General features: G+C 38.1%; 2 protein-coding genes across 2 annotated transcripts in view; one reads left to right on the top strand and one right to left on the bottom strand.

Moving 5' to 3' along the window:
* Positions 1 to 1,865: 1,865 nt before the first annotated feature.
* Positions 1,866 to 18,920, bottom strand: part of LOC110455699 (acid sphingomyelinase-like phosphodiesterase 3b) — a 20,387-nt gene continuing 3,332 nt past the window's right edge. Inside the window, exons 2-6 of the mRNA XM_021505990.1 lie at positions 16,243 to 16,435; positions 8,475 to 8,719; positions 6,732 to 6,895; positions 4,943 to 5,117; positions 1,866 to 3,077 (exon numbers count right to left, since the gene is read on the bottom strand). Coding sequence (XP_021361665.1) covers positions 2,560 to 3,077; positions 4,943 to 5,117; positions 6,732 to 6,895; positions 8,475 to 8,719; positions 16,243 to 16,435 — 1,295 coding nt within the window. The 3' untranslated portion in view covers positions 1,866 to 2,559. The remainder of the gene's footprint in view (positions 3,078 to 4,942; positions 5,118 to 6,731; positions 6,896 to 8,474; positions 8,720 to 16,242; positions 16,436 to 18,920) is intronic.
* LOC110455706 (phospholipid scramblase 1-like) overlaps positions 17,626 to 18,920 on the top strand; it is a 22,223-nt gene continuing 20,928 nt past the window's right edge. The window contains exon 1 of the mRNA XM_021506023.1: positions 17,626 to 17,725. The gene's annotated coding sequence lies outside the window, so the exon portion shown is untranslated. The remainder of the gene's footprint in view (positions 17,726 to 18,920) is intronic.

Below are 18,920 nucleotides of genomic sequence, written 5' to 3'. Positions count from 1 at the left end.
TGGGATGATCAGCTAAAGGTTTCGCTTGTTAAATGGGATACTTTAACATGAACAAACTGACGATTTAGATGATCTATTGATTTGATTAGTTAAATGCGATGATTAACTAACAATTTAAATAGTTAAAAGGGATGGCTTCTTATAATTTACCTAGTTAAATGGGATGATCTTCTAACGATTTAACTAGTTAAATGCGATTTAGATGATCTGTTGATTTAACAAGTTAAAGTAGGTCATCAACTAACAATTTAAATAGTTAAGAGGGATGATCTTCTAATATTTTACCTAGTTAAGAGGGATGATCTTCTTATATTTTACCTAGTTAAGAGGGATGATCATTTAATATTTTACCTAGTTAAATCAGGTGACGGTTTTTACAAGTTAAAGGCATTATCTTCTAACGATTTAACAAGTTAAATGAGATGATCTTCTAACGATTTAACTAGTTAAAATGGATGGCTTGTTATAATTTACCAGTTAAATGAGAAATCTGCTAACGATTAAACTAGTTAAACGAGATGATCAAACTAACAACTTACATGATCTCACGATTTCACTAGTTAAAGGGGATTTTTCTCGCGAGAAATTAAGCTTCGCGTAAGTTCTTAAAAAACACATTCGCGGTTCAAGTCCTTCTGGAATATTATTTTAAAATGATAATTACTTGAAATATTGAAAGTGCATTTTACAGGAATACCTACAGGCAAAGCTCGTGAAATACAGTACACACGAATACCTGCAGGCAAAGCTCGCGAAATACAGTACACACGAATACCTACAGACAAAGCTCGTGAAATACAGTACATACCAATACCTACAGGCAAAGCTCGCGAAATACAGTACACACGAATACCTACAGGCAAAGCTCGCGAAATACAGTACACGCGACACATAGCGATAGTTATTTCGCATTGAATGATTTAAGTGGTAATGGAATTGTTAATTTGTTATTTGATGTTACTTGTGGTTAAATGGAACGACTTATTCACTGTCATGAATACTAAATGGAGAGGTGTGACCCTCTGTAACCTGGGGCCATGTTTGTTTCACCAATTCGTCATCGCTATGTATGATTGCATTTACTTTGTCGTTGTTACGTCATCGGTGATATAATACCGATGTCTGTACGACGCAGTTGTTTTATTCATTAAATGAAATAAACTTTATTATAGAATAGAATGGCTTTGTTAATGTTTACAGTGTTTCGGCTGCGGTGACTGAGTGGTTAAGGCGTCTAACCGTCAGGACCACAGGGTAGTGTTTCGGCTGCGGTGACTGAGTGGTTAAGGCGTCTAACCCTTAGGACCACTAGTCTTCCACCACTGGGTAGTGTTTCGGGGCCTATGTAGGGCGGTCGCCCGGTACTGGTCGCAGGTCGTTGGTTTTTCTCCGGGAACTTCGGTTTTCCTCCACCGCCAATACATGGACATAACCGTTAATAGGACTTAAACCACAACAAACCAAACCAAACCATGTCTACCAATACACTAATGCCATCTTCGACTGTTCAGCGGTTACGCTAGTTTCCGTTCAGTGCAGAGAACGTTATCTTCATTTTCATTCGACAATTTTCACGTTTACAGCTTGATTACGACGTTATGACGTAACTAAGAACGATCCCTGGAGAAACAGGAATATATAGCAATGTAACCTGACGAAGTCTCCGTCCTTGGTATTTATCAACACGGCATTATTTGTGAACTCACAATTTAGTATATATAGCAATGTAACCTGACGAAGTCTCCGTCCTTGGTATTTATCAACACAGCATTGCTTGTGAACCCACAGTTTAGTTAGGTTCATCACCAAGTTCAAGTGTTATTGTCATATTGACTAAATTTAAATTAACCAATAACATAGTCATATCATTTAAGAAAATAAATAATCTTTATTTCTTTATTAAAGATGAGGCAGTGGATATATATAAATGGGAAGCTTTCACGATGGGCGAGTCTACGTTAAATGTGCTTATCTTGAACGACTTGAACCCTCCTCAATATATGTATGTCGGATGGTTGTTATCGACAGATTTTGTTTGATTGTTTCCGTTTTCCCGCATCAGAATATGCACCAAGATAACATTTTAAAGTTAATTAACTAAAGATATTACTTCGTGTTTTTTTTTAAATATTCAACAACATACATTTCGTGCAACGTGTTCTCTCGTGGATTCCTAAACAACACCCCCTATGCACCCCACACACGCTCAAATAACACGTCAGGAACGGTTTGGTTGGTTTAAAAAATTGTATGACCTCTTCATACTTATAGTTATAGTAAGGTTAAGCAATTTGTCATAGCTAAATTAGGAAATCACGCAATGAAGTGTTTGTGTACGCAAGCCTCGGTGACTGCATTAAGTTAAACACAGACTGTGTGCTCAATATATGTATGTTTCCCTGTCTTGATAACATGATGTTAACCTTTACAAAATACTAAATTTCAAGGTTATAATTTTGACCTTGAAAAGAGCAATAACTGTACTGGTGTTTTTTATAAGGAATTCGGGAGGTAACAGTTTGACAAAGGGAGATGACTCTGGTGTCTCTGTTCATCTGACTATTTCTGAGCTGCAAGACATGAAAGCGCTAATATTAGAACCATCATTAAACTTGGTAGCAGATATGTCGAGCCGCTCACGGCTTTTGACACGCATGCGTCGTATGGCGATTGGTCTACATGTTTAAATTGACAAACAGTGTTGGCTTTGCATGCTTCGTCACATCCCTCTAACATTTCGTCTTGGACACTGACGACACGCCATTTCCAATAATTAGCAAACTCTGGACTATTTGACACGCTCATTCTCTCCACGAGCTTGTTCATTGAGTTTGACGATAGGTCATCAATAGCGTAGTCCCGTGTGGCGTTGTATTCCTCCGCCCACATTGGGGTGCCCTGTGTGTTACTAGCTGGGAGATCCATGTAGTACGTGATGATGTTGATATGTTGCCCCGTCTGTCGGTCATACTGTATCAGCCGGATTGCTGGATTGTGAGCACCGCCTGTCTGTCCAGGGATCTTATAACGCCAGGGAGTAACGGACGGGGCAAGGAACATTGTCGCCACCGGAACACCTAAAACAGGTAACAAGTCAGTGTAACACTTCACAATTCAAGATGCAGGTATATCTGATAATAAAACATTTGATTGTTTGACCCAAAACCTAAATTTCAAAGTATCTAATAATATTTAAGATATTCACATTGTTTGTTTTTTCTTATTCCATATACAATGTATGAAACATGTTGTATCAAAGTTTGAAACAATTTTGTATTAATATTTTATTTTATATTACAACAATTATGAAACAAGTTATGTCAAGTTTGACATTAAAAATATATTAGTTGTATTAATCACTCTTGTTGGCCCAGATGAAGTCCTAGTGTGGGAGGAAACCGGAGTACCCGGAAAAAAACCACGTCGTCGGGCAGGTGACCCCATACCTTTTCACGTCCGATCGGGGAATCGAACCACGGCCGCCTTGGTAAAAGGCAAGCGCGCTATCTACTGTACCATACTACCATGTAACACCACTTATTATGAGAGCTTTCCTTTCCAAGAAAGGTGAACAGTGATATGAATACTGTATAACGGCAAATGTTCGCCCTGTCGAATGTACATGCATTTTAAATTGTTTACAAATGATACTGTTAACTGATCACGTAATGATAAATTCGCCCTCATTAAATTGCAGCTAAAATCTACCGGCATACACTATGCGACTGTTAACATTTTGGGAACATATTTAGTGGTAAACACACCAAAGGCCAAATAGAAATATACAGAGGATGAAGTTGCGAGTTCCTGGCTGACAATATCTTGGTTTAGTTCTTTGGCAAAAATGTCCAGCAGAATGTAGGCATTGCTATGGGAACAATCTGTGCTCCTCTTGTGGTGAGTGAAGTTGACTTGTTTTTAAATTTATACGAGGCTGTCTTTATTAAAGAGCTTACCAAGGCTGGTTACAAATCATTGACAAGTCCTCCAATTTGATTTTAAAACACGATTTTCTGTCTTTGAATAACAAGAAATGTATGCACAACGTTGTTCGTGTACATTGTATATTCTACTGAACTTGATCTGAAGGACACTGTATACTCCTCTGTACTAGTTGTCGTCCTCGACTAAAATCAATGCTGTTTGATAAGTCAAACGATCTCGAATTATCTATCGTGAACCTTCCCTTCCTGGTTAGTAAGTACGCAACATCCATACTTCTACAGTATGTGGTTCCTACATTACGCAGCTAATTCGGTGATCAAGACTTTGTTCAAACTATCGTGATTTCCGTGATAATGTGGTGCTGTTCACGCTCGATCACTGACAAAAATAATGCTTTAAAAAGAGTTTTTGAAACTTTATCGTCATATCCGGAAATAGTTTGATATATTTTGCATATTTTGATCAAAAGTAAAAATGTTACTATCAAAAACGACTTTAAATGTTGAGTTGTTATTTGTTTTAGGGATCTGAATGAAAACAGTAGATACTTTTTTAATTAAACGGTAACACTTACATGTTCTACTGAAATTGATCTGCGTCATATCAAGTAAGGAGACTGTGAAGAAAGCTTAGCTGTTTTCTTCACATGTTTGGATATATAACATCAAAACAATCACTATAAGCTAGACGTTACACCAATGTATACTATAATTTAACACGCAGTTTGTATTATTCTGTGGGAGTCGAATATTTCAATGAAATCATGAAACCGCTAACTGGTTGAATCAGCTAATATGCTAATTGGTTGATTAATGAAACAGCTAATCACGTGTTGTACAAAATAAACTTACTGGTTATCTCGGGAAAGAGCTAAATTGTTGATTAGTGACTTGATTGATCGGTTGATTCAGGGAGCAATGTAACTGATTGATTCATGATAAAAACCTATCGAGTTGATACAGTTATAAATCTTGTGTACAGATACAAAGCAACATACCAGATTTCGTGTAAACTCGGAAATTATCAATGTGCTCATGTCCAAAATGGAGGCCGATGATGACGTCAGAATATTTCCTAATAATGTCGTTCAGTTTCGCATTGAACTGTGGGTACATCCAAGGTTTCCCCATCGTATCGACCACTCCGGGCGGCACGTGACCTGTTACTAGTACCTGAATAAAGAATGTTGTATTGATGTTGGTTACACTACGATACCATGGTTTTTGATTACGGATCCACGTATCGCTGTCAAACATTGTAAGTATGGACTGAAAACGTATCTATCGGCATGACTTTAGCTTCGAAAAATCATTTTTGAAAAGAAAAATATACCTTGCGAGATTTTATGAAAAAAAAAGTTTAATTTAAAAAAATACAACAGCAGTGTTCTGAGTGTAAAAATATAATGGACTAGACCAGGAGTCGAACCCTAGACCTTATACTATTCCGTCTTTGCGTATTGCAGAGTTATCTTCTTTTTTGAGCAGGTATTGATTGTTACGTCACTTGTTTGTGAGAGTAACGTCATCAATTTTTGAGAAAACGACGTAATTTTCTCTAACAGACCAATGACGTAACAATCAATACCTGCTCCCAAGAGAAGATATCTCTGCAATACGCAAAGACGGAATAACCCAACTAAGCTACCTGATCAACAGAAGCATCCTGGCACAACGGAGCTATAGTTATGCATATCCAAAACGAAGTTAAGGGGAGGGTATCTATGTACAAAAAAACTAAAGTGATTTTGAAATGTCTGTAATGGGACAGGGATCTTTTAGTCTGTAGTACATACATAGGTAATTTTTTTGACAGCATCATAAAAATATCAAAAGTTAAAAGCAAACGAAAAGGGATCCGCATACGGACACAACGTCTATATTTTAAACCCTTCAACTCAATATTTCATGCAGTACAATACTTGTAGTAGCCTTACTCAAATCTGATATAAAAATGGAGGGGATTTATCGATTCTGGAAACTGCCTGATACCAAGAGGCATCGACTTTGAATTTCGCTGAAGAACTTGCCTTGAAGCTCATAATCATAAGAAATAACTACGACATATTTGATTCGACAAATTTTCATTAAGCCAATCACAGGTATGATTTGCCCTCTGAACCATGTCCTTAATATATATCACGATATATTTAGGATGTATACAAAGTATGTCTTTCAATTATCAAAATAACTAAACTAGGAGGATACACAGTTTTCTGTCTGACCTACAGATGAGTCTGCGCAGGGTTCGGTGATCAACTCAATAGTCCAATGCTCTCTTTGTTTTCTTGCTTCATACGTGCTTTCGTCGTTTGGTGTCGATATTATGTTGCGATGTCGTCGTCTATGTATCAGAATCGGTATACTGGTATTCCGTCTTTGCGTATTGCAGAGTAATCTTCTTTTGAGAGCAGGTATTGATTGATACGTCATTGGTTTGTGTGAGAAAATTTCGTCGTTTTCTCAAAAATTGATTACGTTACTCTCACAAACAAATGACGTAACAATCAATACCTGCTATCAAGAGAAGATAACTCTGCAATACGCAAAGACGGAATATAGAGTTCGGAGATTATGGGATCTAATCCTGGTCACGGCCCCACTGTAACTGAAGCAAAATTTACAACAGGACCAAACCAGGATTTACAGATGGAACCGACCAAGTGTACAATTACATGGTCATGGTTAGTTACCTAGCCCATCCCTGTCACAAAAGTATTTTTTTATTTATTTACTTTCCCATGATTCGAGAGAGTTCCTGAAAGTGTTGATTTGTCGATCACTGACCTTTTCGCTGTTGGTGACAGCAGCGGCAAGCACAGTCTCAAGCCAGGCAAACTGGTCAGCCGGGTCGTGGAGACTTCCAGTCAGTTTATCAGATGTGAAATACAGATTGGTGTTGAGGGCGACAATACGGATACCATGAGTTGTGACCGCAGTGTAGTAGCCACCTGTCAAGGGAGACAATCGGAGAAAGCATTTGAGAGTATGGACTGACTTCATTTTCTGTACAATAGAGGCCATTGATGACGTTTTTTTAGTACTGTATGAATATGCTGATTGAATCTAAGTCCGATTATTAATGATTGTAGTAAACGGAGTTTAGGGTCTTTGATGTCTTTGAGAGATGTACGTAATATGCACTCAGTGATTGCATTTTTAACCCTTTTACCACTGTAGAGCATAATGGACTCATCCAGATCAATGCATAGCAGAGTCTACTAAAGTTACTTAAGCATTGAAATGTTTTTGTATGGTATTTATGATCTATTTGAATGACACAGCTTTGCAAGCAAACAACATAATGCGCGCTACTTATATTTACGTTTTCTCTGCCTCTTATGTTCTTTTTTAACTTATAATTTATAATTAAAAATAAAAATGCCCGCCGTATTGTCGCGTGCTGATTGGCAAACAAAGTAGTACTTTGACATTTTAACAAACACTTCAAATTTATTCCACAATTTAGTATCAATACAATTGCGTATGATATGTCTATAGGGTGATTCCAGTTTTTCAATAGAAATCTGAGCTGAAAGTTAGATTTGAAATTGTTTCGATTTTCCCCCGGAACAAATTTCGCGCATGGATAAATACAGTGAACACCGTGAATGGGACCTTGACCTCCACGAGGGAGTTATTTTTGGAAGTTAATTCGAACTTTTCTCTTTGCTCATTTTGTGAAGAAACCAGGCGTGAATGTATTTGTTGATTGTATGGGAACCTGACAACAGTCGGTAGATTCTATAACAGCATCGTTATTTGACATGTCGTCTGAAACTGAGGAACCGTGGATCCGAGACGCGTGAAACTGATAGCGTTTGAAGTGAGTGATCTTGCGACGGAGCACAGGTTCGTTACAAATGTCTGAAATGTTTATGTGTGCTGTGACTCATATCAGTAGGTCTGTAACATATGTGTCAGTAGGTCTATAGAATATGTGTATTTCAGACATTTATAACGAACCCCTGTTAATCAGTGCAGTGTAACAGACGATATTTCTGATAAATTGCATGAGCGTTAAAATTGTTTCCATTGCCGGCATTGGTGATTTCAACCGATGTGCATTTTGTATGATATTGCATACCTTGGTCTTGTTTTCGTTGTAATAAAAGTGTTTTTTATTTTATTTTTTATTTTGCACATAAATTAACAATGACATTATCAAATATCACAATGCCCAGCGATATTTCAGCAGCCGTCATGTTTATTTACATTGGATATTGCAGTTCCGGTCAGTGTTGTAATTAATACGCTAAGAATTGTGTCTCGTGCGGCATGGTAATTATGTCTCGTGCGGCATGGTAATTAATGTCCCATCAACGACACAACTCTCAAAGAGGCTATATAGTGACAATGCCATGCACATGTAAATATATATGGTTGAAAGGGTTAAAATTAGGTGAACAGATACAGTGTGCCAACAATGTATAACACTGCATCGTACAGCTGAACTCTGACCCTTCTTTTTTGTATGAACAATGCAAAGGCTACGTCCTTTAGCCATACTTATAATATTATATAATTTACCTTTCAAAAAATTGTTTTTTTCCTCTTCACCACTTATCCATGGTAGCCAGTTTTCTAACGTTCGGTTGTACAACTCGTTGTTGTTAGGCGGGAATTGGTTGCTAGGGAAGTAGTCATGGTTGCCATAGGTTGCATAAATTGGAGTGGAGCCAAACTCTTGGACAAGTTTTTCTGTGATGTTACTCAGAATTCCATCGTTGATATCAACACTCAGGTGCTCATCCCCAGCATGCAAGACGCTGTCACTGAAGATAATAACTCAACAACATCGTCATCGCTCAAAATGAAGTTCAAACACCATAGTGTATATTTAAATTTAATTTCAACAGAATCATTGAAACATACTATATTGTGAAAAACAATCAAAGCGATTGGGCACAAGTTCTTACTACTTTCTAGTCCCTCTCCCGGCAACACCATATATAATAAGTATAGATAAAACTTGATGGCATTTTTGTTTTCAAAAACATAAACTTGTAATAATTGATATAAGAGACGAACATCATTGAGCGAAGGAATGAAAGAAATGAAGGAAGGAGAAGGAGGGGAATTGTTCCGGTTGCTATATTTGTCGACTTATTGGTTACAAACAGAAATATTATTGTATTCATGTGTCTTTGTTTACACGTGTATAAGTTTTCATCACGTCTTTAGGATACATTGGTATCATTTTAAATCGCTGTTTTTAATCTTAATGTATGCCATTTGATTAACCGGTACAAGTTATCTGGGTTTTAATCGTGTTTTTGGTACAAATGTATACGTTTCAATGTTGTTTCCTTTGTACAAATGAATTAATCACGTCCTGTGGTAAAAGTGTACACATTTCCGTGGTACAGGTCAATAGGGTACGGCTGGTAGAGGTATATTGACGGAAATGACAACCATGGAAAAGACAACGTCGTTCCTGAAAAAAATGTCTGCTCCATCGTTTTGTACAACAATTTGGTTCATGTAAAGAGTACCACGGCATCGGTTTTAACACCGAAGAAGAGTTTCCTCACTCCAAATGGAGTATATTTGCTTAAAATAATTCCCCTACCACGATTTTCATATGTATTGCTGTCCAAAAGTTGGACATGCATTTAATGGTGTGCATTCATAGCTCCTGTACAGCCAAGTACATTTTTAGATTGTGCATATTGCTGTTTTTCCGGGTCATAAATGATTCATGTTTGGTATATCTGATACGGATATTTGTCCTGTTTGTAAAGTTACAACGGATGATCTTTGGCACATGTTTTTATTTGGCCTGAATAACAAAATTTCAATTGTTCTTTTTTTTTAAAAATTTACGTGATAAGTTTTTCGCTTTTGCGGATACTGGTAATGTTAATAGTATCAATATTGACCGCCTTGTTTTATTGTGATTTTATGAAAAATGAAAGAGAGTAAACAATTATATGATTTATTTTACATTGAGTGTTGCGAGATATTGTGTATATAAGCGGCGAAATCTTGTGATGTGTAAAGAAGGAAAAGTCGATATTCTTTTACACTAAGCCCTCAGCTTACGAGGGTATCACATAGCATATTATCGCTGACCAGTGAGAGACGACCTCCATTTTACCCTATGAATATTCATAGCAGTATGTTGTATCAAACGCGTGCACGTGCGCAAATCGCCATCCTTTAAAGAATCTTTCTTTTTGAGCTAGTTTTTCATTACTATGTGCTACCAGACAGCTTATATTTAGGCCAGTACAATCTTGTATTGCTTTCTAGCGACTTTCGATAGACAGTCACGTTATTTTGCTTAGTCTGTGGTACGGGTTCGTTTGCTGCAGGTAAGTGTGTTGTCGGTGAGACTTTCTATTACGGCACAATGACAGACATGGACGATGTCCTGTCATTTTTTCAGGTTTGGGAATCGTCTTTAGACGAGGAGAAAAATAAGATTAGTTCTGACGAGAGCAGTGAGCCTGAATATGTCAGGGAATTACGACCTACTTGTAAAAGGCGAGGTCGCGGCCGGGGTGGTCGTGGCAATGTTGATCCAATACGTAAGACGGGTAGGCGCCGTATTGCGAATGACGATAACCCGGTTAATATACCCAAATTAAAACAACAGCTCAGCATGGGTAAGTTAGAGAAGTCGTTGGCGACACTCGACTCATTTATGGTTGATTTGGCGACAGAAAAACGCCGCTGCTCGTCATGTAAACATGGATACATTTCCCCTTGCACAGGGGCATGCAACCCAGAATAACCCCATGACAAGAAACTATGCAGTTGGCTCACAGTCCCAAGCTGAAGCTCTTTAGGGCTTTGATATTAATTTATTTAATGATACCAGCTCTCTCGCAGGTGGTAGTAACTAATAATGTGAGTGCGTTTGGTGGCTTTTGGCAGAGTAATGAAGAATACTGGGACATTCCTCAGAATGAAGAGGATGAGATTACAGGTCCTAAGTTATCTGAGCCGCTGTCCATGGCCAAAGCTGTTGATAGAGCCTGCAGTCGTAAGGTTGAGCCTTGGAAAATAACAGAGATTATGAAAAAATACCCTAGACCAGCTAACTGTGAGCTATTGAATGTATAATAAGTATTTAAGGTTTTCTTGGATAGGACAGTTTTATGAATTATTGGTTTTACCATTTGGGTTGTCTTCAGCTTAGTATTTACTAAGGTGTTGAAACCTGTATATGCTGATTTCAGAAAGGCTGGTATTAGGTGTGCCTATTATATTGATGATTCTCTACAAATGAATCAAAATTATGACTGTTCCGTCAACAATACAGAGATGTTGGTATATCAGTTAACAACTTTAGGGTATACTGCTAATACGGAGAAGTCTGTGATGACTCCAACCAAGAAAATTGTATTTTTTGGTCTTATTATTGATACTGAGCAATTTAAGGTCTATCTTCCACAGGAAAGGGTAGTTAAAGTCACCGAGTCAGGTGACAAGTGTTTTAGCTCATCAATAATTTTCATTCGTGATTTGTCTTCATTCATTGGACTCCTCGTCCAAGCTTTCCATGCTATCCTATCAGGACCCCTGCATTATAGAGCTTTAGAAAGGTACAAGGTTCGCTGGCTCAAAAACAGTAATGAGGATTTTGACTCTGATGGTTTTGTCAGAGCAGAGCGTACAGGAGATTGATATTGATAGCTCATCAATAATTTTCATTCGTGATTTGTCTTCATTCATTGGACTCCTCGTCCAAGCTTTCCATGCTATCCTATCAGGACCCCTGCATTATAGAGCTTTAGAAAGGTACAAGGTTCGCTGGCTCAAAAACAGTAATGAGGATTTTGACTCTCGTGGTTTTGTCAGAGCAGAGCGTACAGGAGATTGATTTGTGGAGGCAAAATAGTGTCTCATTAAATGGTAAACCAATAAGGCAGTCACCCCCTGTAGTATGGATGGATAGAAACTGATGCATCTTTACAAGGATGGGGGCGCACTTTGATTGCTGCTCTGCTGCGGGCAGATGGTCAAATTTGGGAGTGGTGTTTTGACAGGTCTATATTCCTTACAGCTCAACACATTCCCGGAGTCGATCATGTAAAAGGAAATCATTCATAGAATCTGTTCACATTTTTGCCAACCAAATATGTGTGCTAGTTACGCTTCCTGGTCGTTTGACCCAGGTGCATCAATAGTGGATGCATTCTCAATCCCTTTGAATGATTTCCTACCGTACATTTTCCCGCCATTTGCGTTGCTGAGTAGAATAATGAATACGATATTGACCGAGGAGGTTAATAAGGCCATATAAGTTATACCACATTGGCCTACACAACCCTGGTTTCCTCTTGTCATGGCAAAATTGATATTATTATCTTGCAGGTTGCCAAGACACGAGGACCTGCTAACATTACCACACAATGGAGAAGTCCATCCAACGAGCAGACATCTCGGTCTAACCGCCTGCATTGTATCAGGAAAGCTTTGGAGGATCAAGGCATTTCAGGAGACACTGCCTCCTTCATCGAATCATCTTGGGGACCAGAAACAAACAAGCAGTATGAACAGGCTTGGAGAAAGTGGGTCATTTGGAGTTATCTCGGGAAAATTGATCCACTTCACCCGCTTGAGGCTCAAGTAATGGAGTATCTTACTCACCTGTGTAGGACTGGCCTGTCTTAATCAGTAGTCACAAGGCTTTGTTTATCCAAACTCTACCTCTGTTAGGAGTGAAGTGGTCTATGGGATCTACACACATAACTAGGCTTATGAAAGGATGTTTTAACTCTAGACCCCCCAGACCAGGGTATCCTCATACCTGGGATGTTTCGAAGGTACTGAATTATTTACGAACTTTATACCCCGTCGAACAAATGTCATTGAAGTTTCTTACCCTGAAATTGGTTGCTTTAGTAGCACTGACGTCGGCGTCCAGGGTACAAGCGCTACAGTACCTTGATACTAATTTCATGAGGATGATGAAGGATAAGGTTACTTTTGATATAGTCGAACTGGAAAAGACGTCCAAGTTAGGCAAACCTGCCAGACGTTTGGAATTTACAAGGTACCAGGTTGACAAAAGACTATGTGTTGTTAGAACTCTTAAAAGTTATCTTGAACGAACGACTAAACGAGATTCTAATAGGCTGTTTGTGTCATTCAAAACTTTTAAAACTGTGAGTACATCTACTATTGCCAGGTGGCTGAAGGAGGTTCTAGTGTTCTCTGGTATTGACACTTCACGTTTTAAAGCACACTCTTACCCGAGTGCTTCTACATCTGCTGCATTGATGTCAGGTATCAAGCTCAGTGATGTTTTGTATACAGCAGACTGGTCTAAAGCAGCGACTTTCCATAAATATTACAACAGAGATGTGGAATTTTCCAATTCCTTTGCTAACTTTGTTTTAGGCCGATAATATTTTGTCGGTGACTTTGCTATCTACAGTATCTACAGTATATGCCAGTTATTAAAAATAGTATAATTCTAGTTGACGTCCTTGTTTTATTTTGTTGATGAATGCTTTAATTACCCTCGTAAGCCGAGTGCTTAGTGTCAAAGAATGGGACCCTCCTCCAAGTATCCTTTAGGATATGAGGGAGGAGGGGCATTCTTTAAACTTGCTATGTGATACCCTCGTAAGCCGAGGGCTTAGTGTAAAAGAATGGGACCCTCCTCCAAGTATCCTTTAGGATATGAGGGAGGAGGGGCATTCTTTAAACTTGCTATGTGATACCCTCGTAAGCCGAGGGCTTAGTGTAAAAGAATGGGACCCTCCTCCAAGTATCCTTTAGGATATGAGGGAGGAGGGGCATTCTTTAAACTTGCTATGTGATACCCTCGTAAGCCGAGGGCTTAGTGTAAAAGAATGGGACCCTCCTCCAAGTATCCTTTAGGATATGAGGGAGGAGGGGCATTCTTTAAACTTGCTATGTGATACCCTCGTAAGCCGAGGGCTTAGTGTAAAAGAATGGGACCCTCCTCCAAGTATCCTTTAGGATATGATGGAGGAGGGGCATTCTTTAAACTTGCTATGTGATACCCTCGTAAGCCGAGGGCTTAGTGTAAAAGAATGGGACCCTCCTCCAAGTATCCTTTAGGATATGATGGAGGAGGGGCATTCTTTAAACTTGCTATGTGATACCCTCGTAAGCCGAGGGCTTAGTGTAAAAGAATGGGACCCTCCTCCAAGTATCCTTTAGGATATGATGGAGGAGGGGCATTCTTTAAACTTGCTATGTGATACCCTCGTAAGCCGAGGGCTTAGTGTAAAAGAATGGGACCCTCCTCCAAGTATCCTTTAGGATATGAGGGAGGAGGGGCATTCTTTAAACTTGCTATGTGATACCCTCGTAAGCCGAGGGCTTAGTGTAAAAGAATGGGACCCTCCTCCAAGTATCCTTTAGGATATGAGGGAGGAGGGGCATTCTTTAAACTTGCTATGTGATACCCTCGTAAGCCGAGGGCTTAGTGTAAAAGAATGGGACCCTCCTCCAAGTATCCTTTAGGATATGATCGAGGAGGGGCATTCTTTAAACTAATAGCCCGAGGCTAAGAGGGTATCTACCCACCCTAAATGTCGGCTGCTTTATGCATTTTGTGCTGTTTTGCATGTCCCACCCTTGTTGATATGTTGTCATTATCAACAAAATTTGGATTCTTTAAAGGATGGCGATTTGCGCACGTGCACGCGTTTAATACTACATACTGCTATGAAAATGCATAGGGTAAAAATCTCTTTGAATGGAGGTGGTAGTCTAGGACATCTCTATGGACCCCGTAGACCCCGCATGGAGCACCGGGAAGAGCGCATGCAATGCCGGGAGATTAGACAGCGACGGACTGTAAAGGTGAAGGCTCTGGATATTCTGAAGAGTTCTGTTTTAAACATCCCTTTAAGATGATTATGTCGGGACCGACCTCTTGTGGCAAGATAATTACTACTGTTTTTTTTTTATTAATATATGTGATTATCTCCCTTTTCTTGTAATATAATATGTTATTGTTATTTTACCTAATTTTGTCGCAATAATAGCTCTCAAGAGTTAATGTTCCTTGTTTACCTGTATGCGACGTTAAATAAAGTTTCTTGTATCTTGTATCTTGTATGGTGACATTGTCCCTAAATATGATGTATAATGTCACAATAGCACACCGAGCGTGTAAATTAAAGGATTTAAAAAGTCGATCACATACAACGTCGCCACAATGATTTCAATAGCGATGATATCAATCACCTGGAGCAGGTGTGCTTCTTTATACGTCTCTTCAAATCACAAACAATCAACCAATTAACCCATAATCAATTGTCATAACAACACTTTTATAAAGGGCCTTTCAATTTGCAAACAATTAACCATGTTCATAAATCATGTATTGTACATATTAACATTCAAAAGATGATTAATTAAACACTTAGAAAATCTATGCATAAATTAAGCTAAGCCCTCCGCTAAAATACCTCCTCAATCCAAGATGGCGGCTTACATAGATAAAGAGATCTATAGAGATGTACTAGACTACTGGAGGTCGTCTCTCACTGGTCAGCGAGAATATGCTATGTGATACCCTCTAAGCCTCGGGCTATTAGTTTAAAAAATGCCCCTCCTCCATCATATCCTAAAGGATACTTGACGGAGGGTCCCATTTTTACATATTGTACCAAAGAGAACAATAGGAAATTATTTGCCAAATATTTCACTAAGAACATTGACGTTATTCTGTTGAAAGATGGTGATGTTCAAATTGTGTTTTAAATCTGAGAGTAACAGCATGTTTGCTATAATATGGTTTTTATAATTTCATTACATAGAGACTTCGTTAACCTGATATAACGTAAAACACATATGTCAAGTGACAAATCTATGTTTTACATACATGTACTATCTATGATAATTTGTTATTGATGGGAAGTATAGTTATATGCATTGTGCGGAACCTCGGGGGTCCCAAACCTCGGGGGTCCCAAACCCCGGGGCCCTATGGCTGGACCAATAAATGCTGGATATATTCTCAAGGCAAAAAGGGTACGTTTTGCAATGTGGTCGTGCTAGTACTGATTTCGACCCCCGCATATTTTTTTCTTTTTTTTTTCTTCTATTTTCAAATATGTATACAATTTCAAACAACTATAATTCTGTCAAATACATGACATGATGTGATTTAAATGGAATGTATATTTATGTATTTTAAATATTAATACCGATTTAATATGACATAAACAAATATTTCACTTAAGTGACAAATGTAGAAATACATAAATAACGTGTTATATCCCTAAATGAGAACTTTAATGGATACGGCATACTATTATAATGACATAAGAAAAAAATGCGATGTAAATTGACAGCTTACCCAGTCCACAGGATAAAATCCACATCCGGTTTAAACGTTTTCATGGCCTCCACACTGACATCAACAAGACTCCATGGGGAGTCACACCAGTAATTTCCATACGTGCCGTGATTTGTGACGTCATCGTTACAGGAAAGGTCAAGGCCAGAGTAAGAAAAATCATAATGGAAGTCAGTCACGTGCCAAAACCAACCTGAAAAGTACAGAAATGCACAGTATATGATACATTTTGAACTTCTGTATATTCATATAAGTTTGGTCTGTAAATGATAAAACGACACTTTATTCCAGGAGTTCAGAATTTGTTCTAGGGTATTCTGCAATCTCAGTACGTTTATCCCAAAGTTCAGGGTGCATCATCCTCGATATCCAGGGGTTACGCTCACTTTCGCTCTATGCAAAGAGCGAAAGTGAGCGTTGATATCGAGGATGACCCTATGGTGCATTTGCGTTTTTACCTCTACCTTGAGGATAAAACATCTCCTCGAGGAGGAGATTATTGACTGTCTTAACCGAGACTAGTTCAGAAAGTTATTTGTCAATATTCCCCTCCAATTGTGGAAATTTCGTTTCCTCCGCGGCCCCTGTGGTAAAAATACATACAATACAATTCAATCAATAACGAACATAAAAAGTGCTTCCAAACAACACATGAAATTGTATTCACCACAAAGCAATTTTAGACAACGCATGTAATAATCACAAATATAATACAGGTATATATAATAATAATAATAATAATGATAATCTTTCTAGCTAGAATAAGCCACTCTAACACACTTTACAGCACCTAGATATACAATTAATACAATTAGCATATACATTAATCAATGAATAAATAAATACAATTTTGAGGAATGCATAAAACGCATACATTGCTTCATACAGATAAACAAGGCAACATTTACTTGTACAAAACTGTACATGCTATACCACGTACCAAATATCTGTCATTTAACAACACTATGAGGTGATACGTCAATGATGATGTCATATTTATAATTGTACAGAGCTGACAGCAGATGATTTGTAAGTCCTACAGTCAGAATAAAATCTGTGTATCTAAACAAGTAAGATGTACCAGCTGTTTACAAATCTGTATGTATATACACATGTAAGGGTTGGACAAACATGTCAAGTTAAATACAAATCAAGGCTCGGTGATAAACCGGTTTTGCTAGCAATCTACATGTAACCTGTGTACTGAAGGACACGTTTTCCTTTCTATGTTCACGTTTATATTCCCTCCCACAGCTGTCGTAAGATTGTGATCAAATTATACACATGGGCTATTTTGATCACAACAAAACTATGCATATCAATATCACTGGTATATATGGATAACTCAAAGCAGCGTTAACCTTTCCACGATACTCTATGCAAATATAAGTACATTAATGTCCATATCATGCGTACATATGTTCTTCGAATTTAATGGATTCCGTTCTCTTGGATTTTCTCTAGACGAAATCGAAGGCTGACGGTAAGCACTTTTGTTGCATACTCCATAAACTGACCAACTTATATCTTTAATCAATGCATTACCCTGAGATCATTTGCAGGCATACATTTCGAAAATGTTCTTATAATATCACGGAAATTTGATGGGTAATAAACTATATGCCTCGGGTTTTCTACAGGAGTATTTCAACTAACGCTTAAAGATCTACACGATCATCACAAGACTGCCTGGTTCTAGCTATGGAATGTTGGTATATGCCTGCAAAGAATAAGAAACAGTCGCAGCATCTCGAACAATTCCGTCAATGTTTTCGTGCCTTGACGGAACTAGATATAGCCGACTTATCACGATTAGAAGACAACTACTGTCCCAGAAATAACGGAATGTATCGCATCATGACGGGTGTCACAGGTGATGTTCGGCTCCTTACACTTCCAAACACATGGTTTCCCTAAGGTTCCTCTTTTCGTGGGTGATTTTGAGTTGGCATGTACTACGGAATACGTTTTTTATAATTAACTTTCATACGATTTCATGTTTTTCATTTTGATCATTCCCCCGTCCCCCCATGTTTATTTATCTTCATCTAAAAAAAAATAAGATAATAGATATATTTCCCTAAGTAGGATATCCTTTAAAATACTTTCTATAAAACAACACTCTAACGACACACACATGTATAATTCTTATATAACGCTCCTTTAAAAACAAATTCCCGTGAGGGGGCTTTTATCAAATCCTTATGGTACATGCCGGTGAATATAAATCCCTAGTCCTATAAAATTGCTCGTGTAGACAGGTTGGTCTAGGCCGACACCCTCTTAAACAAAGTTTTCCCTCGTGATGACCTTTTATATCCCATCTTCGCATTGAATGTGTATACATTGTACGTACCTAGCTACCGACCTATACACTAATGATAACATCTCCATGGTAACGGACTACATGACACCTTTACAGGCCTTCGCTCACAATGTTGTAACACGTCTTCAAATGCTATTGTTAAATGTGAAAACTGTATTACAGATTGTATTTACTACATGTATTTACAGATTGTATTTACTAGATGTTTTTACAGATTGTATTTACTAGATGTATTTACAGATTGTATTTACTACATGTTTTTACAGATTGTATTTACTAGATGTATTTACAGATTGTATTTACTAGATGTATTTACAGATTGTATTTACTAGATGTATTTACAGATTGTATT

This window comes from Mizuhopecten yessoensis, unplaced genomic scaffold (assembly GCF_002113885.1).
Source record: "Mizuhopecten yessoensis strain PY_sf001 unplaced genomic scaffold, ASM211388v2 scaffold941, whole genome shotgun sequence".
Taxonomy (NCBI): Eukaryota; Metazoa; Mollusca; class Bivalvia; order Pectinida; family Pectinidae; genus Mizuhopecten; species Mizuhopecten yessoensis.
The sequence above is the reverse complement of the archived record's forward strand: the minus strand, read 5'-3'. Positions and strand labels throughout refer to the sequence as shown.